This window comes from Leptodactylus fuscus, chromosome 3 (genome assembly GCF_031893055.1).
Source record: "Leptodactylus fuscus isolate aLepFus1 chromosome 3, aLepFus1.hap2, whole genome shotgun sequence".
NCBI classification, from domain to species: domain Eukaryota; kingdom Metazoa; phylum Chordata; class Amphibia; order Anura; family Leptodactylidae; genus Leptodactylus; species Leptodactylus fuscus.
Genome location: NC_134267.1, coordinates 187808395 through 187834423, shown reverse-complemented (window position 1 = coordinate 187834423; position 26029 = coordinate 187808395). Strand labels below are relative to the sequence as shown.

Below are 26029 nucleotides of genomic sequence, written 5' to 3'. Positions count from 1 at the left end.
TTACTTTCGTTGCGGTTATTTTTGTTATACTATATTATTACTCTTCTGCTTTTTGTAATGCATGCACACCTTTTTGCCTTGCCTGCTGTTTTGTCATGTTCTTATTCTGCTTTGAAACAATAAAACAGTGTTTCTAATGTTAACTATAGATCTCATCCAATTTTGTGGTCTTATTTTTTTGTACTTTTCCAGGTTCTGTACACTAATATACAGTATATACTGCAGAGTATACATCACAAAGCATCCAATGTGTGCTATATATATGAATGAAACATTACAATAATCCCACATATCCCAGAAAGGCATTTTATTATGCAATACTCTTACAATATAAATCTTAGACATATACAGTGAGGCAGATACTTGTTACCAGCTACATTCTGTACAATATAATGTCCTTTTATACAGTCATAATGTTTGCCCAGAAATGTTATTCATAAATAGAAAAATAGAATCCTTTGCACATATACAATACAGTAAATCATATTGTAGTCTGGAAAAGCACAACATCTCCATTACTATAGCAGCGGTGTCTTATTACAATTCGGACATGAATGCTTTTTCAGCATATGGTAAGTAATTTTCCACAGGGATTTCTAACATTTTCCAAGAGAGCATTCCTTTATCATTACAGAAGACACAAGTGTTCATAGAATACCGCACTACTTCATAGAAAACCATTCCCTGCACATTGTTGCAAAACTGCCCAAACCTGAAAATGAAGCGATATTGTAATATTGCCCAATTAAGATTAAAATGAGATGTATTTGGAAATTGTGCCACCTAGTGGTTGGTAGAGAGACCACGCATTTCTAGCATGATTGACAGGTTTGTAGAAGTTGCCGTTTTATATACAAGATGTGGAAGCCAAACAATTTATTATTTTAGCATATATGCTTCCTGCTGTCAAGTGGGCGGTCACTGTATGTCTGATCCAGCCCAGAACCCCCCACCTGACAGTACAGAGCAGAATTGTGCTAAAAATAACATTATTGCTGGGGAATAGTGGGGAAGTGACTTGATGGAAAAGGGGCATATACCAAAATGTTGGCACATTATTTTGCTAGACACCATGCTATCTAAGTCGGTCTAGTCTAAGGTTGCACGGGTCATTACTTTATACAGTATTAATAAATCTGCACCATTATACTGCAAAAAGGTAGAAGGTAAAATGACTGCAGCAAAGAGCAGTGAAACATTGCGCAGTCTTCAAAAGAAAACCTGAGAGCAAGAAGACCCTAATAACTTATAAACAGAATTAGGACCAGTTCACATCTGTGTTTGGGCCATTCTGTTCCCTTATCCACATGAAATATGCAGAGAGAAAAGTCCTGCAAGCATTTTTCATGCGGAAACCAAACGGACCCCATTATAGTCTATGGGGTTCACGGGTTTCCGTAGGTAACTGCTTTTTATGTGGATAGGTTTCCATTTGGCGGGTCCCTAAGCGGACTCCTTGAGCTGAAACCTACACGCAGGTGTGAATCGTGCCCAAGTCGTCAGTAATGTATGTAACACATTCTACATTAGATTGTGTTAGATACATTACAGTATTAGGCTAGATTCACATCTGCACAAAGCTTTCCATCGTGCGGTTCTGCCAGGGGCCCGAAAGACGAAGGCCTGGATCACTAATACAGCTGTTACCTACGGACCCCACAGACTGTAATGGGGCCTGCCAGGTGTCCATTGGATCTCCTTTGGTTTTTATACTGAAACAGATAGAGAAAAGTCTTCTGTGCAGGTCTTTTCTCTCTGTCGAATTCTACGGCTAAGACTCCGGCAGAGATGTGAACCTAGCCTTATAAACATTACAAACAGCTCTCATATACCTTGCAAATATACAGTAGTGCTAAATAAATGGGAAAAGCTGCAGTGTCAGCTGTAAACTATTTCAGAATAGTAGAATGAAGCATTACATTTGCATATATCTGTATACATAAGTATTTACCCGTCTTTTACAAACATGTGCCATTACTATGGAATGCTCTCTGTAGGAATTCTTGCTGACCGTGAATAATTGTCATTTACTGAATAGCTAATTTTTATATCTAGGTTATAGAAGTAATGGGGAATGAGTTAAACGGTAGGCAACATTTTTGGCAAATCCACTTGGGCTGATATAGCATGTGATTCTAGCTTTAACAGTTTCCCACCCTCTTCATATACACAGCATATAGAGCTTCATATAGTGGAGTATACTTCATGAATGAGTGACTACAAGTGCAGCGATGGCAGTGCCAGGGTAATGAACACACCAGTATTACAATCCTACTGATCTGCATGGATGATCCTGCTTCCAGTCCCACAAATAGAGCCTGATCTATGGAGGTCATGTGAAGATGAGACTTTTATGCTCCGGGATACCATACTTTCCCTTGTTCTCCTCAAAGAGATCCTGAAGAGCTTGAAGGTACTTTTGATGCAGCTCTTCAATTTCTTCTTGTGTGGGGTTTGATGTCTGCACCACTGGGATGGGTTTACCCACTGTTCAGAACAAATAGAATTATTAACAGAGAGAAATTAAATTGACAGTATCAAAGACGGCTGTACAGGAAGAATGAAGACATTAAAGCCAGGTACACCTCAGATATATTTGATGTAGGGTAGCATGGCATAAGCTGAATGGATTTCAGATGTATGATAAGCATTTCCTTATAGACCATCCCTTTTATGAGGATAATCCTCTGACAATTCACATACCTATATAGACACAAAATATTTCAGAAGACTAGAAGTAGAATTCTTTCCCACGTGCTATGTATCACTGCTAAGGCTGAAATAACCAGGCACAGAACTATCTGATTATGACTCCATACACTCTATTGGACAAGGATCAGTAGCTGATCCACAAGGGGGCTGGATGAGCCCCTCTCCATGATCAGATATTGATAGGCCATAAAAAAAAAAAAAAAATTTAAAAAAAAAGTAAAAGTATCATTTTATAGAAAAGCTTACCTATGTTTAGGAGGGGTTACCCAAGGCCTTCACTGAAAGTGATTGACATGTAGAGAGGTCTACAAGAAAGTACTTAAAAGGAACATGTGACCATGAAAATGCTGTATAACTTGTTATACACTCACCGGCCACTTTATTAGGTACACCTGTCCAACTGCTCGTTAACACTTAATTTCTAATCAGCCAATCACATGGCAGCAACTCAGTGCATTTAGGCATGTAGACATGGTCAAGACAATCTCCTGCAGTTCAAACCGAGCATCAGTATGGGGAAGAAAGGTGATTTGAGTGCCTTTGAACGTGGCATGGTTGTTGGTGCCAGAAGGGCTGGTCTGAGTATTTCAGAAACTGCTGATCTACTGGGATTTTCACGCACAACCATCTCTAGGGTTTACAGAGAATGGTCCGAAAAAGAAAAAACATCCAGTGAGCGGCAGTTCTGTGGGCGGAAATGCGTTGTTGATGCCAGAGGTCAGAGGAGAATGGCCAGACTGGTTCGAGCTGATAGAAAGGCAACAGTGACTCAAATAGCCACCCGTTACAACCAAGGTAGCCAGAAGAGCATCTCTGAACGCACAGTACGTCGAACTTTGAGGCAGATGGGCTACAGCAGCAGAAGACCACACCGGGTGCCACTCCTTTCAGCCAAGAACAGGAAACTGAGGCTACAATTTGCACAAGCTCATCGAAATTGGACAATTGAAGATTGGAAAAACGTTGCCTGGTCTGATGAGTCTCGATTTCTGCTGCGACATTCGGATGGTAGGGTCAGAATTTGGCGTCAACAACATGAAAGCATGGATCCATCCTGCCTTGTATCAACGGTTCAGGCTGGTGGTGGTGGTGTCATGGTGTGTGGAATATTTTCTTGGCACTCTTTGGGCCCCTTGGTACCAATTGAGCATCGTTGCAACGCCAAAGCCTACCTGAGTATTGTTGCTGACCATGTCCATCCCTTTATGACCACAATGTACCCAACATCTGATGGCTACTTTCAGCAGGATAATGCGCCATGTCATAAAGCTGGAATCATCTCAGACTGGTTTCTTGAACATGACAATGAGTTCACTGTACTCCAATGGCCTCCACAGTCACCAGATCTCAATCCAATAGAGCATCTTTGGGATGTGGTGGAACGGGAGATTCGCATCATGGATGTGCAGCCGACAAATCTGCGGCAACTGTATGATGCCATCATGTCAATATGGACCAAAATCTCTGAGGAATGCTTCCAGCACCTTGTTGTATCTATGCCACGAAGAATTGAGGCAGTTCTGAAGGCAAAAGGGGGTCCAACCCGTTACTAGCATGGTGTACCTAATAAAGTGGCCGGTGAGTGTAGATCCATTTATTTCTCAGTAATTGAGTCAAATGGGCCGTCTTAGCAGTGATTGCCAACCATCTCCGTATCCACACTCACGGTTAGGACCGCCCACTAGATTCAATTACTCTAAGCATAGAAAGAACAGAGAAATAAGTTGATAAAATGACAGATTATACCAAATCTTTCCCAACAAAATTATAACATCAATCTACTCAGCTCCAACTGCTCTATTACATGGAGTTTGTATATTCGACTGCATTTTCATAGTGACAGGTTCCCTATAACCAATAGCTAACTGGATATTTTTTGTTTTATTATTATTAGAGTAGTGGTCAACAGTATTCCCTCTTTGGACATATTCAGAAATATTTTACAAATTCAGTATTAAAACAAAAGTGAACCTCATATTAGTTGGAAAGCATGTGTTACTGCCCTGTTATCGTATGGCATTATTGTCACCTACCGACTGTGTGAATGGGCTTTCTGAAAGGCAATAATCCAAAGCTATACTGGAAGATCCCACGTGCATGGAAGAGAGGTAGAGCAAAGCCCAATATTTTCTGCAGCTTCTCCTGGACACTGCGCAGCAGAGACCCTTTTGGGTTGGACACCTGGAGGAAAAGCTCATTCTCGCCAAAGGAGAACACTGGCACCAAATGTGCTCTGAAAGGGAAAGCAGAAAAGTTATTGTGGATAATATATATATATATATATATATATATATATATATATATATATATATATATAACAAATGTATTATCTTTATCGCTGTAATGTGCTCGTTAACACTCAAATGGAACAACAACAAAAAAAAAAAATGGTATGCCGTGTTTTAGCAAGCTATCCAATATTCAGATGTACTACATTCTACAATAAACTTACAGCTGGTGCACTGGAAAATTAAAAGGGTTTTCCGATCAGTTGGTTAAATGGGCTGCAACATTTCAGGGAGTACTGTAGCTGAATATAACGCACGGTACCATACTTTGTGTAGGGTACGTGCCTTCTGTTACAGTTCAGGACCATTCACTTGGGACTTATCTGCCGCTGTACCATGTGACTGATGAAAGTGACAGTCTAACAGCTAGATGGTGGAGGTCCCAGGTGTCAGGTCTCTGCGAATCACATATGGATGACCCATCCTAAGGATAGGTTGTCATTGGTAAGTTTGTCCTAGAAAACCCCTCTAATGTAGCATGCCACAGAACTCTACACTATTTATATAGTGACAGATTATAATACAAATTGCATGAATGACACTCTAGCTGCTAATCTGATGTTTTCTACATCTATAGGCCAATACACCTTTACCTATAACATATATATTTAAAAAGCATCTTCAGTATTGTATTCCTGCCATGTAAGAATGTAGAAATAAAGTGGTTAAGGTTGGAAACCATTCACAGATCCGACATGTTGTTACTATCAGTCTACCTATCAGTCAAGCTAGAGCATGCTGTACTGGGGCAGTGAAAGGTGCTCAATACAAAGATGCGGCATCTCCTCTATAATGTGATATTGTTCTGTAACACACACATTAAAGCAGCTCTCCAGTTCACTATAAAGATGTTATAATGAGTGACTAGTTCACAATAAATATACCCAGTGCTTTCATTGTATCCTTCTGCTTTCTAAGATTAGGGGAGCGTCTCAGACTACTGTATGTAGGCTGTGCTTTAGTAGTTTAACACTCCCTCCAGATTTCGGATTGAGCAATTGACAGCATAGGGGTGTAGGAAATAGTGTGAGAAACTGCTAGAGTTTTTTTTTACAGAGATTAAAAAGCCTGGTACTTGGAGGAAAATCACTAGAAGGATTAAAAAAAAAAAAAGGAGGGCACCAGGTACAAGCTCTGCCTTCTGCATCAACAGGGAAATTGGTATATGGAACTGGATGGTCACTTTAATTAGCACCGAAATGACATCCGTGTTCCATAGTACATACAACGGTATTTGGCAAGGTCAGGGGCATCACACTAACAAAGTCCATTGTTACTGTCCTATAACTGAGAATAGACTCAGCCTCCAACTACAATCCACCATACATCCCTAATGGGGCGTTAGGCAAAATGTTTTGTTTTTGGGGTTTTTTCACACTATTCTATATGTTACATGTTAGACATTAGTACTCCAGCACTCATCACAGACATTAAAACCCACCCTCTTTTCAATGCCACTTTGATGAATCCTTTCCTGTTCTGTATATGAAGGGTCAGATTTCCAGGGTGCGCATCCAGTGACTCTTCAGCACCCCCAATTACTATAACTGCAGCGTTTCCTCCCCCCTCTCTGCTTAGTACATGGGTCACACTCTTCTTGGATGCAGACACTAGACCTGTAAACACAATAAAAGGCAGCCATGGTAAAGAACCTTTACGGTAATTCACATACATTGTAGCCTCCACTGTGCAAAAATATTCGGCTTTATAGAAACATATACATTTTGGGGAAGTTAGCTCTGTAGAAGCAGTGGTGCGAACCCAAACAGTCAAGACACAAAATGTGCAAACAAGTTAATTTAGAAAAAAAACAGGAACATAAATAAACCTTGACTTCAGGAACAAGCAAAACAAAATTCAGCCTTAACTTCAAGCTAAAGTAAAACAAATTCCTGCTCGTCCGAGCCACTAACTAAACAGAAGTAATAACCTAACTATACGTGTGGCTTACTACCAGTCACACGAAAAACACGTACAAATTGGACTTAGGGTTACAGGACCGACCCAGTCACTTCCTCTCCTCCCAGGATCTGCCCTGAAGTGCAGGCTCTGCAGCCTTTTATGGGCCAGTAACAAGCCTCTGACCCACACCTGGGGCTGAAACCTATTCCAGATCCGTCCTGGACCTAAACACGTCAGGAATCTGGGGTTGATATAGCGGGACTCCAGCACTTTGCCTTTCACCTTCTCACAACACTTATTCATTAGGCCCAACCAGCCATCTATGCCAGACATTCACAAACAGCAGGGGGAGCATCATAGGCAGTCATTATTTGCATGCTGTAACTTGAGGGATCACATGCAAAACATTGGGCACACACTTACAAATCAGTAGTGATAATGACTGGCATTGTCCCACTATCTGGTGATGCCATGTGACACGTCCATACTAAATCACATGCCCTTGTCATTACCCTCTTGTCCTTTACACTAAATTAGGAGGAATGGATTTCTCTCCTTTACATTTATACTATGTCTAACGTTTGATATGTTGATATCCTTTAGGCCTCGCGGAACAAACACACTGCAGAATTATTCTCAGGGAAATTGTGCAGCATCTAAAACCAACCCCCAACAAAAAGTCTTTTTTTTGTGCAGCTCACCTACAAATTTCTTTTTGGTCCCCCACGCTTTTAATGTTTGCATCACAAATGTTGAACACAGCGGGCTTAAAACCATCTCTGACAGCGTGTAGTTGTGATTTGTCTAAATGTCAGGCACTGTGCTGCTACTGTAGATCACAGCAGGTTGGCTGCTCGATATTTCCCAGTGAATAACCCACTGCTATTACAGCTTGTGCTGCCTGGTCTTAAAAAGCTTACATATAAGCCAGTATGTACAAGGGACACTCGCCTGCCATTTATACTCTGAGAGCTGGCCATCTACATTAGATTGTAAACTGCTGATGTGGCAAATTTCAATATATAAACCTACAACTTTTCATCCCACGCAGCCTTTTGTGTTATTTTTTTTTTACATCACAAATTTATATATGTGTCATGATATTCCATGTACATAAAAAAAAAAATCCTAAAGAGTTTTTAATATGTTCCTGAAACAATAGCAGTCTGAAGCCTAGGTTCACACCTGCGTTCATGTCTCCGTTCTATGGTTTCCGTCTTCTGCATGGCAGAAGACGGAAACCATAGACCGGGTCCGGCCGTGAGCGTTTTAGGCTCTCCGCCGCGAAACCGGATTTTTTTATCCGGACACAGAGTACTGCATGTCCGACTCTGTGTCCGGATTATAAAACCCAGTTTCGCGGCGGAGAGCGCAAAACGCTCACTGCCGCTCACGGCCGGACAGCTTTCTCACCCATTCAAATGAATGGGTGAGAAAGTTTCCTGCAGGCTTTCGTCTCCTGCATCTGTTTTATGCAGGAAACGGAAACCTGCAATAAGGACAGATGAACGCAGATGTGAACGAGCCCAAATGTGTATGGCCAGCTTTAGAGTTGCTCCTTGGCTCTATTAAAATCAGAGTGTTGATTTGAGACTACAGCTCATCTACAGTTCCTATAGCCAGTCTGAGGTAATCTGAGACACCCCCCCCCAGTCTCATCACTGGTTCAAGCTGCTATTTGCTCCACCCCCTGCAGTAATCCCCCCTCAGCAGCAGCCAATCACAGGCTCAGCTGGTAGTCACAGTATGGTGGGCTTGTTTCCATTACAGCAAGGGCAGAACAATTGAGGAGTTACTTTAAGCAGTGTGTTATATCATTTTGTAACTCATGTAATAGATAGTGTGGGTGCCTGGCAAAGACCCCATCCAGATGCTTTAAATTAAGGGGTACAGACACTCCTTTGTCTTTGAATGCTTATGTCTTTAACTCAATCTCTTATCATAGCTGAACACACTATCAACTTTAATGGCAACCTGACGTTTCCAGCACCCCAAAGAGACCTTGATCAGTTTTCAGAGCAGGCACCTATTTAGCAAGCACGAAGATCTCGCCACCAAAATACTGGTTACAACCTAGGCTCTTGAATCCCCAGTCACATAAACTTCTGACATGTTATAAAATTCAAGGATTGGAGTACCAACTTAAATACATTATTTTTAACTTACCTACACACATGGCATATTCTCGGAAGAACGGGCATCGGAACCAGAAGGGGAGTATGTGCAGGTAAGGTGTCAGGCCTGGAAAAAGCTCCTTAAATCCTGTGTAGTTGGTGCAAAAGTTCCCAAAGGCTCCAGCAACAAGGACACCATGAGGATGGAAGCCCAGGAGATAGTTGTGCTTTGGATCTAAGTCGGCTGTCTTGATTATCTGGAAATATAGTGAGGTATTGCAGCTGTAAAGTAGCATCTATAGGCAGTCAGTATAAGAGAGGAGGATATGGCAGAACTCAATGGAGGATAGATAGAGTACTGTATCCACAATCCTTTACTAGGATTACCTTTATTGGAAAATAATCCTTGAAGTATCTCCAGACGGTCCAGTTTCGTACCCACTCGCACCTGCGTCCTCCAGTCTGTGGGGTCTCCCAGTCAAGGTACAGCCAGAGAACATAGAGTGCCAACACGAGCCAGAGTCTTGCAAGAACCAACAAGAGGAACACTCCAACACAGCATTGTGCTACAGGAAGAGCAGTGTAGAGATTGAGAACAGTTCCTTATATATCATAACACTACAAAGCTTTATAGACTAAGCACGCATTTGCGGATCTGTGTGTTTCCATTGTAGGACAAAGCCTATAATTAGAGATGAGCGAACAGTGTTCTATCGAACACATGTTCGATCGGATATCAGGGTGTTCGCCATGTTCGAATCGAATCGAACACCGCGTGGTAAAGTGCGCCAAAATTCGATTCCCCTCCCACCTTCCCTGGCACTTTTTTTGCACCAATAACAGCGCAGGGGAGGTGGGACAGGAACTACGACACCGGGGGCATTGAAAAAAATTGGAAAAAGTCATTGGCTGCCGAAATCAGGTGACCTCCATTTTAGACGAATAGTGGATTTCAAATCCGGGTCATATGAGAATGTGAACTTTGTGACTATGAGACAGGGATAGCTGTACAGGCAGGGATAGCTAGGGATAACCTTTATTTAGGGGGGAATGTTATTAAAAATAACTTTTTGGGGCTCTATCGGGTGTGTAATTGTGATTTTTGTGAGATAAACTTTTTCCCATAGGGATGCATTGGCCAGCGCTGATTGGCCGAATTCCGTACTCTGGCCAATCAGTGCTGGCCAATGCATTCTATTAGCTTGATGAAGCAGAGTGTGCACAAGGGTTCAAGCGCACCCTCGGCTCTGATGTAGCAGAGCCGAGGCTGCACAAGGGTTCAAGCGCACCCTCGGCTCTGATGTAGGAGAGCCGAGGGTGCACTTGAACCCTTGTGCACCCTCAGCTCTGCTACATCAGAGCCGAGGGTGCGCTTGAACCCTTGTGCACACTCTGCTTCATCAAGCTAATAGAATGCATTGGCCAGCGCTGATTGGCCAATGTATTCTATTAGCCTGATGAAGTAGAGCTGAATGTGTGTGCTAAGCACACACATTCAGCTCTACTTCATCGGGCTAATAGAATGCATTGGCCAGCGCTGATTGGCCAGAGTACGGAACTCGACCAATCAGCGCTGGCTCTGCTGGAGGAGGCGGAGTCTAAGGTCGGACCTGAATGGAGACTGGTGTGGAGCGATCTTAGACTCCGCCTCCTCCAGGAGAGCCAGCGCTGATTGGCCGAATTCCGTACTCTGGCCAATCAGCACTGGCTAATGCATTGTATTGGCGTGATGAAGCAGTGCTGAATGTGTGTGCTTAGCACACACATTCAGCTCTACTTCATCGGGCTAATAGAATGCATTGGCCAATCAGCGCTGGCCAATGCATTCTATTAGCGTGAACTGAGTTTGCACAGGGGTTCTAGTGCACCCTCGGCTCTGCTACATCAGATTGCTACATCTGATGTAGCAGTGCCGAGTGTGCATCAGATGTGTAGTTGAGCAAAACTGACTCAGCACTGCTAAGTCTCTGCATTCGCATAGGAATGCATTGGCCAGCCTTCGGCCAATCAGCGCTGGCTCTGCCGGAGGAGGCGGAGTCTAAGGTCGGACCTGAATGGAGACTGGTGTGGAGCGATCTTAGACTCCGCCTCCTCCAGCAGAGCCAGCGCTGATTGGTCGAGTTCCGTACTCTGGCCAATCAGCACTGGCCAATGCATTTCTATGGGGAAAAGTTAGCTTGCGAAAATCGCAAACTGACAGGGATTTCCATGAAATAAAGTGACTTTTATGCCCCCAGACATGCTTCCCCTGCTGTCCCAGTGTCATTCCAGGGTGTTGGTATCATTTCCTGGGGTGTCATAGTGGACTTGGTGACCCTCCAGACACGAATTTGGGTTTCCCCCTTAACGAGTTTATGTTCCCCATAGACTATAATGGGGTTCGAAACCCATTCGAACACTCGAACAGTGAGCGGCTGTTCGAATCGAATTTCGAACCTCGAACATTTTAGTGTTCGCTCATCTCTACCTATAATATATGATCCTGCAGTCATCCATCCTTTCCTTCATGCTAATGTTCGGTATGTTAGGGGACAGATGCGAGTATGGCTGCAAGATCCCGAATTACAGGATTTGTTTTGTTTTCTAATCTAAATATTTCTGGATTTCTTTACAGGGGTTGCAATGTTGATTTCTAATATTTCTAATCCCATTGCCTTTCATAAAAATATGCTGTTAAAAGGGATTTTCTGCACTATACTATTGATTTACTTATCCTAAGGAAAGGTATCAAAACCAGATTGGTGGGCACCTGACCTAGCTGACCGCACGACTCACCACGTACAGAACAATACAGAGTGTATCAGCCAAAAGTAAAGGGCCACACAATGTGTAGCAGCTGGTTTCTATCCAAGTGAATAGTAGAGAGCTGCAGTAACCAGGCAAGGCCACTACACAGTATATGGTGCGGTTCTTCCAGACAGCACAATGTTTAGAATTTTTGAAAAGGTATTAAAACATAACTATATAAATTTGGCATCACTGTGATCATACCAACCGGTAAAATATAGTTAGCTTGTTACTTTGGCTGCACAGTGAACTTCATATGAACAAAACCCATAAAAAAAGAAAGGAACACACAACTGCAAATGCATTTTCTTTTCTAATTGACCCATCCTAATATTTTTATAGTAGTTTCCCAACATATCAAGTAAAGCATTAAATGGTACCATTATAAAGTACAGTTTGCCCCACAATACATAAGCCATTGTACTGCACAGTTAAAATTTTAATTTAAAAAATATTAATAAAATAGGTTTTTTGGAAGGTGAGAAAAAAAAAAAAAAAAAAAATCTTTCACCACCTCCAACAAGTCCAGTTAAACATCATTTGATAGCTGCTGCGCCATTGATTCCAGCACAGCTGGAATTTTTTTCCCTCGCTCATTCCTGAGCAAACAATGCATTTAGTTGTGGGTGTCTGATAGGCTATTTTGCCTCTGTACTGTCAGGAAGGCAGTGTCAGACAGGATCAGACAAGGGGTGTGATTCTGAGTTCTGACAATGGCTGCCTCTGCTTGGAGCTCTGAATCACACCCCCCCCCACCACCACCACCTACCTGACATTCAGTGGTGTAACTAGGACTGGCGGGGCCCTGTGGCAAACTTTTGACATGGGGCCCCCCGACCGACGCCTGCTGAAGACCCCGACCGACCCCATTCCCCCCCCCCCCCCCACATTCCTGCACACTCTATTGTGCCCCATAGTGGCCCCTGCACACAGTATTATGCCCAATAATAATAATAATAATAATAATAATAAATACATTTTATTTATATAGCGCCAACATATTCCGCAGCGCTGTACAATTTGTAGGGTTCAAATACAGACAGATACATTACAAAGAGAATCATTTCACACAATGGGACTGAGGGCCCTGCTCGCAAGAGCTTACAATCTATGAGGTAGAGGGGGTGACACAAGAGGTAGGATAGGTAGGACAATATCAGGGGATAGAGAAAAAATTCCAGCTGTGCTGGAATCAGTGAAGAGGAGTGTATATTAACAGATGGTAAAAACTTGAATTGGTGGAGGTGGTGAAAGGTCCTCACCTTTTGGTGACTAATGCTTCCTTAAGGTGTATGGTTACTTTACATGAAAAGCATATCTCATCAACCAGCTCTCCTATTATAGTAGCGTCCTCTGTTTGTGTGCAGCTAGGTCACGTCACATTCACTTAACCACTAATATAATGAACAAACAAAGGTGAGGATTTAATCAGAAGTGTCACAAAGGAAAAGTAGAGTAGCTGCCAAGGAACAGTGGAGTAGATGTCAAAGTCAACCAGATTCCATCTTTTATTTTCAAGAAGTCCATTGTGAAATGAAAGCTGGATTTTGGTTGCTATAGACAAATGGATTAAACATGTGAACATACTGTGCGGCTAGCCATGACGGAATGCTGATGCAGTGAAGTCAATGGGAGTCATTTTGGCACGCAGATTTTGAGGCAGATTCTGTGTCAAAATCTGCTGCCAAAAAACTCTGTGAGCTAGCCCTTATAAGCCATATTCACGAAAACAAAAATAGTTAAATGTAATAGAATTAAAAGTGTAACTAGAAGAAAGGTTATTGGAAGGAACATTTCACAAGAGACTCATCAGTAGCAAAGAAGGGGGGGGGGGGGGGGAGACTGCAAACACCAGAGATCACGTTTATGATGATGTTTAGCATGTACATCCAGGAAAGCTTCCAGTGTACTCACTAAACGTGTCCACTGGATTGCATTAACTAGATAAAAGGCCAAATGAATGACCTTTTGCCTTTCATTTGGGAGCGGGGGGGGGGGGGGGGTTGAGAGTATGGAATGATGTGGTCACCATCTGATTCTCTGTGATGGTTTTAAAGGGGTTGTCCAGTTTCAGACCAATATTAAGAAATGTTATTGTTTGTATAATAAAAAGTTGAACAAATTTCCAATACACTTTCTGTATCAATTTCTCAAGGTTTTCTAGATTTCTGCTTGCTTGCTTTCATTCATTATCCTTACTCTCTACTTTCAGTGGATAACATTCAGTCCATGGTCATGTGACTGAAAGGTCATATTTGACTTTTGGTGGCATCTGTAAACTTTTTTTTGGTGGGGAGCCAATTTTCACTGTAACTGGGGGTGATACATTTAGCCCCAGTTATAGGAGGAATACAGCCTCCTGCCCATAACTATAGACTTGATCTGGACCTAGCAACCCTAATGGTCTCCGACACCTGGCAGATCAATATGACTGCCGGATCAGAGGCGAGCGCCATCATGGCGACTTCCATAGCTGTGTATACAGCGCTCATTTAGAGCTAGGGATGGCAATAAACTTTTCTCGGTGAGCTGCGTCTGTGTGTAATATGTAGGTTTGTCAGCTAGGTCAACCTGAGAGAGTCTTTCTTAGGTCTTGGCAGAAACAGGAGTGGCCTGGCTTAGAAGAAAGGGTGTGAATGAAAATTGATTTTTATTGTTTAGCCTCAGTCTGGCTAATGTAACCCTATGGAGATGTGTAGTGTGTACATTGGGAGTGTTCCCAGTATAAAACAGAAAAAAAAAAACCTGCAGCTTGCAGGTTTGCTTTTTTTTGTTAATGAAGTACATCTTATTTAAGCTATCCCAGTATACATACTAAATGTACATATACGATATGAACTCAACTGAACTCAAAACTAGAGAATTATTAGAGGAGTGGGATTTTGTGGTTATCTGCACCATGACTATAGCATACAGGAATGGACATCACATTCAGGAGTCAGTGTTTTCAAGAGATTCCTTAGACTTATAGGATCCCAGAAATGTGTAGATTATTTGGCATTGGCCCAACACAGGCGAGCCATCACTCACTGCAGATATTTCACCAACTTACCCAATAATAGCATTCCAGAGAAAGACAACATGTTTTACTTCATAATTAACCACTTGTTTTCTGTGCAGGCTACAAAATTGCTTCGTCCTATATCTTAGACCCCTTACAGCAGAACGAGGTCCAGTAACGAATCACAAGGGCCATCTGCAAATGAACGTCTCTTATTTACTTGGCTAATACCATGATCATATTTAGGCCTGGAGCTGCGGCAGAAAAAAAAAAAAAAAAAAAAAAAAGGTATTTCACACTACCTGCAAAGTGGATAGGATTCTGGCTAATCCCATACACATTGCAAAAAATAAAAAGTAAGTGCTGCGACTTGCATTTCTGTAATTTTCAGCATGTCAATTATGCTTATAGAAATGTTGGAGTTTTCCGTGTAGGTGTAACAGAAGTAGAAAGTCTGATTTTCACTTCCTGTGAAAAAAAACGCTTCGGGAAAAAAAAACTCCAGATGCTTTATCGCCAGTCATTTCTGCAGAGATATGCTGTGTGGGGTCTGGAAAATTTTTTTTTTTTGCCCTAAATAAAAAGCAAACTGTTCTTTAGCCATATAAAAGCATAATCTCCATTCATGGTGGACTTATTTGAGTTAAGGTGCCAGCAGCGCCTTGTCATGAAGTAGTTAAATAACATTAATATGAAGAGGTACAATTCACGATCATTCACACCGCTCAGGGTAACACTTGTGACAACCTCACCTTTATCCTACATTCAAAGCTCCTGTAAGTGAAGATATAAATAGATCTTACTAGTTCTGTGGTTGAGCGACATTCTTATGTCTCACCCCACTGAACACCCTAATGGGAATGGATCGCCCAATTGCCATATTTATTAAATATTACATTTCGCTAATCTGTTTTCACTTTTATTGTAATGTCTTCTTTTCTGTATAGGATTATGAGTCTGTCATGTTACCTGAGCTTTATATCTGTTCTGTTAACAGCACTTAGTGATGTGCTTTACAGCAGCGTTATTGTCATAGGCAACAAGAACATGGGGTCTTTTCTAGACATTCTGTGTGCAGAGGAGGGGAATAGATAAGCTGCAACATCGTATATTGTAAGTAGTGGATGTAATGAATAATTGAATAATGATGGGTCAGTGGTGTTAGCTATATAGGTGTTAACTTCAAATGTCTGTCTTGTCTGTGATACGAGTTGATCCTCTAACGAACTGGCAAGTGTCCAGAGTGAAAAATTGCAGGATTTACTACTTTTTAAAAGCAATATATAAATATTGACATGGAAAAAAAAAAAAAGTGTTCAAACAAAAAAAGTTAAAAAAGGTAGTAAGTCACCAAGAAATAGTCCATTTTTAAACCAAATTTCTATGTTATACATTGTGAAGAATTTTTGATTTTTAAGAGTTCCCAATGTCACTACCTACATTTATTTTTAAAGGGGACCTTTCACGTCCTCTGGCACAAGCAGTATTAGGGTGCATTCACACTAAGTATGCGCTGAGCTGATTCTGAACGTAAAACACGTTCAGAATCAGCGCGTATAAAGCAGATCCCATTCATTTCAATGGGAGCCGGCATACGTGCGCTCCCTATTGAAATGAATGGGCTGCTTTTTTTCCCTATTGGTTTCAATGTGATACGCGCGTATCCTTATGCGTCACGACGCAGACCTGGCTCACGTGACATCTGGTCCAACATTGAAGATGGCCAAAAAGTAGCAGGGAGTGCACTGGAGCCAGGGAGAGGTAAGTAACATTGGTTTTTTTATGTTTGTATCCTCCCCTGGGTCTCTGATCATTATAATAATTGTACATGGCTAGTGCACAATGGGGCATAATTAATAGTGTGTCCAGGGGCCACTATGAGGCATAATAGGGTGTGCAGGAATGTGGTTTGTGCGGGGGATGGAGGGGGGGGGGAGAAGTCAAATGTTCACCTTGGGGACCAGCCATTCCTAGTTATACCACTGTTCTAGCAGTATATATTACCACCAGTGTTAGAGGACATGAAAGGTCCTCTTTAAAGTACTTAATTCTGCAGTTTTCACTCTGGCCACTAGACCTAATAATAGGCTGACACTTGCAGAAAATCATCAATGACTATCAGTTCTATAGACATCTCCCCTTATCTTAGCTGCTAGGGATGCAGGATGATTTCTGGGGTTAAATAGCAATAGACCTATAACAGAGTTATGAATATAGTTTGATTCCAAAAAGACACAGAACATCTTGTTACCTCTATTTATAACTTAAGTGACAGTAGCTTTGAATGTAGGATAAAGGTGAGGCAGGAAAGTGACCTTGTGTTGTTACAAGTCACACATTAAAAGAAAAGCTGCCATAGAGTTCTGCATGATTTGTTTCAAGAGATCATGGACGCAACAAGAAAGATTTAAGAAAAGAAAAAAAAAATAAATCTCCAGATACTGCCATACAGATGTAGTAGAGGTAACCCAAAACTGCTGCAGCGTCATATCTCATTACCGAAGAGAGGGGAAAAAAAAAAAAAAAAAAAAGTAAAAAAAAAGTACAAAAAAGTTATTGAAGAGTGTTTTCCCAATATCTTTAGTTTTTGTTGTCTTCTGTAAAAAAAAATAAATAAAAAAAATAAAAAAAAATATATATATATATATCACACGCTGCAGCAGTTTAACCAATCACTGAAGTTCAGGTTGACTCTGCTATACACATCTCTAAATTAAGCATCTCTTCAATATACAAATACATAAATAATAATAAATTTTATTTCTATAGCGCCAACATACAGTATTCCGCACTGTACAATTTGTAGGGTTCAAATACAGACAGAAAGATACATTACAAAGAAAGTCATTTCACACAATGGGACTCAGTACCCTGCTCGCAAGAGCTTACACTCTATGAGGTAGAGGGGGGGTGACACAAGAGGTAGCAGGGGCGATATTGCTTATGCAGAGGTCAGACACTTTTGTAATAGAGGTGACAGTCATTACACAAACATAAAACTTTATGAGCCGTCAACAGTTGTGTCCTTTAACATGTGGATGATGCTTGGACCTATGAAGTTAGCATGAGATAGCATCATATCATGTGGGGTAATGTGGGAGCGGGGACAGAGGAGGGTTAAGGGTTTACGTTAGAAATTGTGATAGGCTTGTCTGAAAAGATGTGTCTTTAGTTTGCGTTTGAAGCTGTAGAAATTGGGAGTTAATCTGATTGTCCGGGGTAGAGCATTCCAGAGAAGTGGTGCAGCTCGGGAGAAGTCTTGTATACGAGCGTGGGAGGTTCTGATAATAGAGGATGTAAGTGTTAGGTCATTGAGTGAGCGGAGAGCACGGGTTGGGCGGTAGACAGAGATGAGGGAGGAAATGTATGGTGGTGCGGCATTATGGAGAGCCTTGTGGATGAGAGTGATAACTTTATATTTTATTCTATATTGAATAGGCAGCCAATGTAACGACTGGCACAGACCGGAGGCATCGCTGTACATAAGGCATAGTTCAAATACCTGGTAACTTTCGTTTTAGTTTTCCCAGTGTCTCTTATGCAAACCCTTCCAGCTCTTGGATGGACCAGCAGCGGTATCTGAAGCTAACAAACACAGTGTGCATAGAAGAGTCTGAGGCACTGGTGGCCATTTTTCAGGTAGGACTCATACACAGAACCATGGATTGTCAGTGTGCTAGGCCTGTTTTTCATTGCTAGTACACCAAACCATTCATTTTTATGTCACTATACACACAACCGTGTATTTAAAGGGATCCTATCTTTCAAACACTTTTCTCTGAGTAACACATCAGAATAGCCTTAAGAAAGGCTATCTTTCTCCTACCTGTCGTCTTCTACAAGCCACCATTCCGTAGGAATTCCGGTTTTTGTCGGTATGCAGCATTGGCGTCCCCAATGCTGCGAGAAAACTCTCTCCAGCGCCACTCCATCTTTGTCAGCAGTGTCCTCTTCTTCTGGCGCAGGTTTCAGACTTCTAGGCCTCGGGCAGAGCAGAGCTGCGCATGCCCACAGGCCACGAGAAAATGGCTACTTACAATACTGTAATTCTAACGTGTTACTCAGCAAAAAAAAGTGTTTGAAAGATAGGATCCCTTTAACACAGGACCGTGTATGGGGCAAAACTCTGGACAGGTGCTATTCCTGTCCATCCTGCCGCCCAGGCTCACTCAATCACAGGATGAGAGCAATGGACATTAAATATCAGATGCAGGTGCAGCCCCCTACGTTGGGTTCCGTTTTCATTCATCCCAATGTAAAAAACATGACAGAAGCTTTCTTGCATGCAGTACTTTTTCTTCTATTACAAACATAACTAAACACGACGGAAGCCGGCGTCCATGTTGTATACATCAGCATCAATGGAAACAGGTACTAGGACAGATAACAGCAACGAGCGTTAATATCGGTAGTGTGAACACAGGCTTAGACAGCACATTCTATTTATTGCATCCATTTAGAGAACAAGGTTTGCCTGTATGCTGCCATGACCATAATGAATCCTCAATAAGCCCCTGGAATCCCCTCCCCAAGATTCTGAATGGCTCAGACAGTCTGAGGGTCCTGCACATGCAACTTTACCTTGTATTTAATAGGATGTCTCAGATTTATTGTCTGACAAATGACCTTTGATAAACGGAATCACCATCTCTAGTAACAATATTTCAGTTTATGCATAATTCATTGAAAATGTCAGCATGTGGTCACACATGGCAGTTTATATGCGACTTACCAAGCAGCAAAAATGAGAAAACCCACTGCAAGACAGCTAGTGTTTGGATCCGCCTGACCAATGGGATGTTCAGAGGCGCAAACTCCACTTTCATCCTGACAAGAGTAAGGATTTTCTAGAACATAAGAACAAGATAAATGATTATACCATTAGTATATGAAAAGTTTCCACTTGTGATCCTTGTCCACTGAATGCATCCCATGGTACCAGCATTTCTGTCCGGGCCTGTTTCATGAGTTGAAAAGCAATGTCTGACTTTCATTTGTTCATTTTCATTGAATTTTTATCTCTTATTACTTTTGTCTGATTCAAGTTATTTCTGTGACCATTGTGGGTTATTTTTTCATTAAATGAGGGGTACCAACAATTTTGTCCACTTTTGTATACAAGGAAACTTGTCCAGGCACTGGACTCCTAGGCTCGGATAAATTGGAATTTAAACAAATTGAATAGAATACTGAATCTTTTTCACAAAACTATATATCAATTTGCTCAGCAACTCCTGCGGATGAGACTGCATGTATAGGAATAATATATCTACACCCGTGGCTTCTTGGTCTGAGGTCTTGTTTGTGCAAATACTATCAATTAATTTAGCTTTTCAGAAAAATAACCTGAGCTATATAATATGTGGCTCTCTATTGGCAAGCAGACTGAATGACTACAATCTGCTATTTTCAGTAGATGCCAATTGTTTTTGGCCCCAAGCATCTAGAGAATATGCCAATATCACTAACGTTTTGCTGCATGTGCTTGACATTAGATATAACTAATGAACAGGTTTACATTGCAGTGAGAAGTACACTAGTGTGATCTGCAGATTCCTAGACACCTACAATATTTAGAAGGGTATTCTGGTAAATACAAGTTATCACCTCTGGCTTAGAACTGTCTGATAATTGGGGATCTGACTGCTGGGCCCCACACCAATCACAAGAATGGGGGCCACGTGTTTATTTGAGTTCTATAGGACTGCAGGAGACAGACAACTGCTGTACTCTATTTCCCTTTGGCAGTGCCATAGACATAAATAGAACAGCAGTGCATGAGTGACCTCTCCCTAATCATATTCGATCCCCTTTTTTCATGATCAGTGGGGATCCCACTTTCATTCATTGAATAGGAGCCACGGAAGCAGGGCCGCAAAACTGGACAGAAACAGGACCTATGTTCTATATTTTGCGGCCCAGACTGTCGGCCCGCACACAAGACTGTGCAATTCACAATTATGTGTACAGGCCCATAGGAGTGAATGGAAGGGGGCTAAAGGTAGCAAGTACTTTTTTTTTTTTTACCAAAGAGTGAATGCGGTAAAAACAACACCTGTAAAACCTAGGGCGGAATTACGTTTAAAATTTCAAAGTTTTTTTTTCCGCACTTCTCAGGACATTATATGAGAAATTAAATAGAGCTATTACAAACTTGCCCCACAAGAAATAAACCCTCAGGTGTCTATGTTGATGGCAAAATAGAAATGTTATGACTAAACAACTAGCCTGGTCCTAAAGGGGTTAATCTAAATCGGTTCAATATTCATTAACTTCTTGATTTGTCATTCGTTTATTTTTCTGTTACAGCTCCCTTCATGCAGGTAAGGGATTACACTATGGCTGACAGCACCTACCGCTGGGGACGGCTCACAAACATCATTGTTTTGGTCAGTCATTTTAAGCAAAAACCTGAAGTTGAGACTACACAATGGTAAAGCGTAACTGAATAGAGCTACACCTGTTCTTTGTCTGCAACCTGTTTCCAGTTTTACCATAATAATTCTTGTGTCATGGTCATTAACCATGTCAGAGCTTCTCCAACTCCAAACTGATGGTTACAGACAAAATATAATTAATTTGCACAATAAAAAAAAAATTATAATTTAGGCTCAGGCACATTAAGGGTATATTCACATGGCAGAAAAGGAAACAAATTCCTCTTCGTTTTCCGCCGCCGGAATTTTCGCCACAGTTTAGCAATGATGGGCTGCAGATACAGTGCATTGGCATTCTGTTGAAGCTTGAATGATGGCGACGGATGAATGGGCCAAATCAGCACGGAGACTCGAGATGCTTCTTTTTTCACTTCCTGCCGCGATCTCTGCTTGCCATTGAAAACAGAAGGAGGCGGATTCCCTGAGGAATCTGCCCCGGATTTGGGGGCGAAAATTCATTGCAAATTCCTCCTTGTGAACACATACAAATCAACATTTTTAATACCATATTTCTTATCATAAAGTAACAGAAATCAAAGTTCAATATCATGTAAAGAAAACATACCCAACCTCCCACACCAGAGAGGGAAAAAAAAATAAAAAAAAATTAAAACAGTGTATTCATCGAGACCAAGTGCCAAGATAAGAGCTGAATCTTGTAATGTGGTGGGATCATAACCTTACACATTCAATGAATTCACAGAAGGGGCTTGTACTAGGTTCACACTACTGTTATTTACTGTCTATTGCTCTGATCTGTCACAAGTTGTGAGGAATGTATATTAAATGACAGATGCAGACAGAGCCTCTCCTTTGTGTGTCTCTCTGCATCCACCCCAATGCAAAAAAAACACAAGAAGCTGTCTTCCATCATGCTTTTTACTTTTCTGACAGCATCCACCATATTGTTTATAGTAGAGTCAATGGACACAGATGAAGGGGGCTCTGTGTCTGTCTCTCTGCCACAGTTAATGTCTATTGCTGTCAAACTATGATAAATAACATCAACGGTTATGTAGAACACCTTTCTAGCGAAGTTAATAACTAACATCATAATAGTTCTCTACTGCAGTGTACACACTAAACCTCTAATATACATATTAGGAGACTAATATACTTACCTGAAGACCATTGCGTTGTAACTCTAATGCTTCTTTAAGGAATGAAAAGGAAGAAAAAAATATATGTAGTCCTAAGAGTACATTCAGAGATTCAGCTTTTGTATGTAGCTTTTAAAATTAATGTATCAAGAGTAGATTGGAAAAAAAAAATGTAAACAGTGGTTCCTGTTATGTATGTATTCTCTCCTATTACGATCCATCTGAATGTATAAATATACCTTTACTTACCAATAAAATATATATATATATATATATATATATATATATATACACACACTATCAGCAGGTATTCTGCTACATTTTACCCTCTCTCTTTAGGGTTATGAGACTGAAATAGGGATGATAGAAAAGATTTGCCGGTTACCAGAATAACCAACAGCTTGGAAAATTGATAGAAAAGAGAATTTCTAAAGATTTGCTACTCTGGAGTGCTACGTTTTCTACACACTTAGTCATAAGAGAATTGATCTCTGCTAGCTCTGACATAACGTAGGCTCTACATAGTGAAAAACAACCACAACTCAGCAGCTAAATATGGATGGAATTCAGTGCAAGTCAGGCAGTAAAGTTTGGTCCAGTCAATAATATACAGTTCTGCAGCAAACAGATACATCACATAAGAAAGTGCAGCACATGGCAGTCACTCACCTCCTATACTAGGGACATGGAAGTCTTGCTGCACTTCCTTGCATGGGTGGGATATACTTTCCCTAGTACTAGTGAGGTTTGTTCTGTGGAGCTGACATTAGACACCGGGGGAGGTGCTGGGAGTCTGACACCCAGCTGATGCGTATCTTAACCCCTCCTGCACCATATGAGAACCAGCTCATGGTATTGCACCATCTGTGCTGTTACTTGGTGTCATAGAAAGATAAGTAAAACATTGGTCAATGGCTCCATCTATATACAGTACATATTCCATGTTATTGTTCTAAGAGTAGTCCCGTATTGAAAACATGAAGAACTTGTATATAATTAATTTATGCTTAATGAGCAAATTAGGGAAGGGTCACACCTGCTGGAGCACCCATTTTTCTTTTGTGGTTGCCTCTCTAGAATTCTGTTGTAAGACATTGTGAAAATGCAGAATTGTGAGCCAAAGTCAAGAATGGCTACAAAAGTAATGGGAAATATCTAGGAAGTTCTTACACTTCTTCCTTCTGCTCAATCCACTCCTGGCTTTGGCTCAAAAAAGCAGTTTTTCTGCAAAGTGGGGCCTCAGCCTATTAAAAAAAATACAAAATAAAAAAGAGCTTTTGAACGTATTTGATGATATATTACCTCGCTAACTCCACTTTAGAAAAGTTGGTGTAAGGCTAAGGCACCACGGGACGTCTAAAAAACACTGCAGGAAAAACCAATGCATTGCAGTTCTGTTTAAACAGAAAGTTTGCTCAGTTTTCCTCCGAGCAAAAAAACGCAGCATAAAAAAAAATGCAGAGAAAATCATGTGTTTTCTGTCGCAGAAAAAAACACTCAAGTACATGTGTTTGTAAGTTTTGTGCTGCAGAAATTCATATGAGTTTTTTGTTTAGTTTTTCGTGTTTTTGCTCGAGTTTCTCATGTGCAATAAAGGTAACTGAAAGGCTATGTTGAAAGTCCTAAGGAATTATGGTCCTCTGCTGTTTAGGCCGGGGCCCCACGGGCCGGAAACGCCGCGATTCGACCGCAGCGGAAAGGCCACGGAAAAAATCACGGCGTTTTACAGTACCTGCAAAGTGGATAGCATTCATGCAAATCCCATGCCCACTTTGCGGAAAAAATCGCAGCGTGGAAATGCTGCGATTTTCAAAACCGTTACAGTTTTGCAAGTACTGTAGAACGCAGGCTTTTTTCCCGCTGCGTTTCCGCCCAGTGAGGCCTTAGCCTAAGGCTTAGGCCCCACATTGAGGAGACGCAGCTTTTTTGTTGCAGTTTTTGTTGCATTTTTTGAGCCAAAGCCAGGAATGGATTGAGCAGGAGGTAGAAGTATAAGAGCTTTCTATATATTTCCGAATACTTTTTTAGCCATTCTTGACTTTGTCTCAAAAAACTGCAGCACAATTTGGAACAAAAAAAGCTACATTTCCGTTTCATGGAGTCAGCCAACAGGGTGAAGCATATTAAACCAGCAATAGTTAGAGAGGACAGGCTCACCTGAACTAACATTATTTTACCCATGAAAATTTGTACTCCCATTGCAGAGATAGTAATTTATTTTACAATATACAAACAAGCAGTCTGACGCACCAAGGGAAACTATATCTATCTTTGTGAAACCCAGAACTGTATACTGCAATAGATCCTGTTTCACAATGAACTATGGTTTCTTCTTTATCTTGTGACGTAAGAATCTGCATCGCCAAAATGTTAAGCAAAAAATAAAAACAACTATGAAGAATTAGAAAAACACAGCCAATTTTTTACCAATTAATGATAGTGAATGAGGTCGCAGTGTGTTACAACAAGCGCAATACAATGGCTGCTAAAATCCAAACCTACCGGATTTCTAAGTGAGCACATTCATCATTACTTGTGATTTAGTACAATTACTGATTTATTTCCTGATGTGTTTTGTGCTTCTGTCAACCAATCCACTCGACCATAAAAATAAAAAATACTTAAAGGAGTTTATAGTGACACCAGAACAATAAGAATGCAATCCAATATCTTCTACCAGGGCAAAAGGAAATACGTCCAATTACAGTTTTAAGTAACATCTCGCTTCCTTTTTTACTCATTTGTGGTTAAACATGTTGCAATGCAGAATAATGGAGCTGGCATGTTAGTTTCTGAATAATTCTGCACAACACTGTGTGTGGTCAGGACAGATGTCACTTCCAAACACTGTATATCAGCAATATTATACCCTTCATTACAATTACACAGAAAAAATGCTTTGCAATATCATATTGCTCCTGTACATGCGTTAGCGTGCACCAAGGATATTGCGAAAGAAAAAAATCAAGCAGTGTTGGGTTTTTTTAAAAATTTTTATTTATTATTATTTCTCTTGCTTATGTGGTACCAACATATTTTATAGCACTTTACAGACAATGATATCACTTACGGAAGAGATGTGAGTCCAGTGTAAATTACCTGTCTTTCAGTGGCGTAACTAGGAATGGTGGGGCCCTGTGGCGAACTTTTGACATGGGCCCCCCCATGACCGACACTGAAGACCCTGACCGATTCTTCCCCCTTCCTGCGTGCTCTATTATGCTCCATAGTGGCCCCTCCACACAGTATTATGCCCCATAGTGGCCCCTTCACACAGTATTATGTCCCATAGTGGCCCCTCCACACAGTATTATGCCCCATAGTGGCCCCTTCACACAGTATTATGTCCCATAGTGGCTCCTCCACACAATATTATGCCAGATAGCGGCCCCTGCACACAGTATTATGCCCCATAGTGGCCCCTTCACACAGTATTATGCCCCATAGTGGCCCCTGCACACAGTATTATGCCCCATAGTGGCCCTTGCACACAGTATTAAGCCCCATAGTGACCCCACTACACAGTATTATGCAGTCGAATATTGAGCGGCTATTCGAAACGAATACCGAACATCGAATATTATACTGTTCGCTCATCTTTAGTGGTAATGTGGGAGCGGGACCAGAGGAGGGTTTGTTTTAGGGATTCTAATTACGGAATGGATTACATTAGGAATTGTGATAGGCC

At 41.2% G+C, this 26029-nt stretch overlaps 1 protein-coding gene across 1 annotated transcript; it reads right to left on the bottom strand.

The window, feature by feature from the left end:
* Nucleotides 1-300: 300 nt before the first annotated feature.
* MOGAT1 (monoacylglycerol O-acyltransferase 1) lies at nt 301-23067 on the bottom strand. Its single transcript, XM_075268890.1, has 7 exons — nt 23011-23067; nt 19537-19651; nt 9404-9582; nt 9069-9273; nt 6442-6616; nt 4746-4945; nt 301-2487 (listed from the first exon to the last, which is right to left on the bottom strand). The coding sequence occupies exons 2-7, from the start codon at nt 19628-19630 to the stop codon at nt 2333-2335; spliced, it is 1008 nt and encodes a 335-aa protein (XP_075124991.1). The 5' UTR covers nt 19631-19651; nt 23011-23067; the 3' UTR covers nt 301-2332.
* Nucleotides 23068-26029: the final 2962 nt, after the last annotated feature.

Excerpts from the sequence above, each read along its gene's own strand:
- MOGAT1 (XM_075268890.1), bottom strand. The coding sequence starts at position 19,630 with ATGAAAGTGGAGTTTGCGCCTCTGAACATCCCATTGGTCAGGCGGATC. Across the intron at positions 6,617-9,068 it reads AGAATATGCCATGTGTGTAG|GTCTAGTGTCTGCATCCAAG; the intron begins GTAAGTTAAAAA and ends TTGTGTTTACAG. Across the intron at positions 2,488-4,745 it reads AAAGCCCATTCACACAGTCG|TGGGTAAACCCATCCCAGTG; the intron begins GTAGGTGACAAT and ends TGTTCTGAACAG.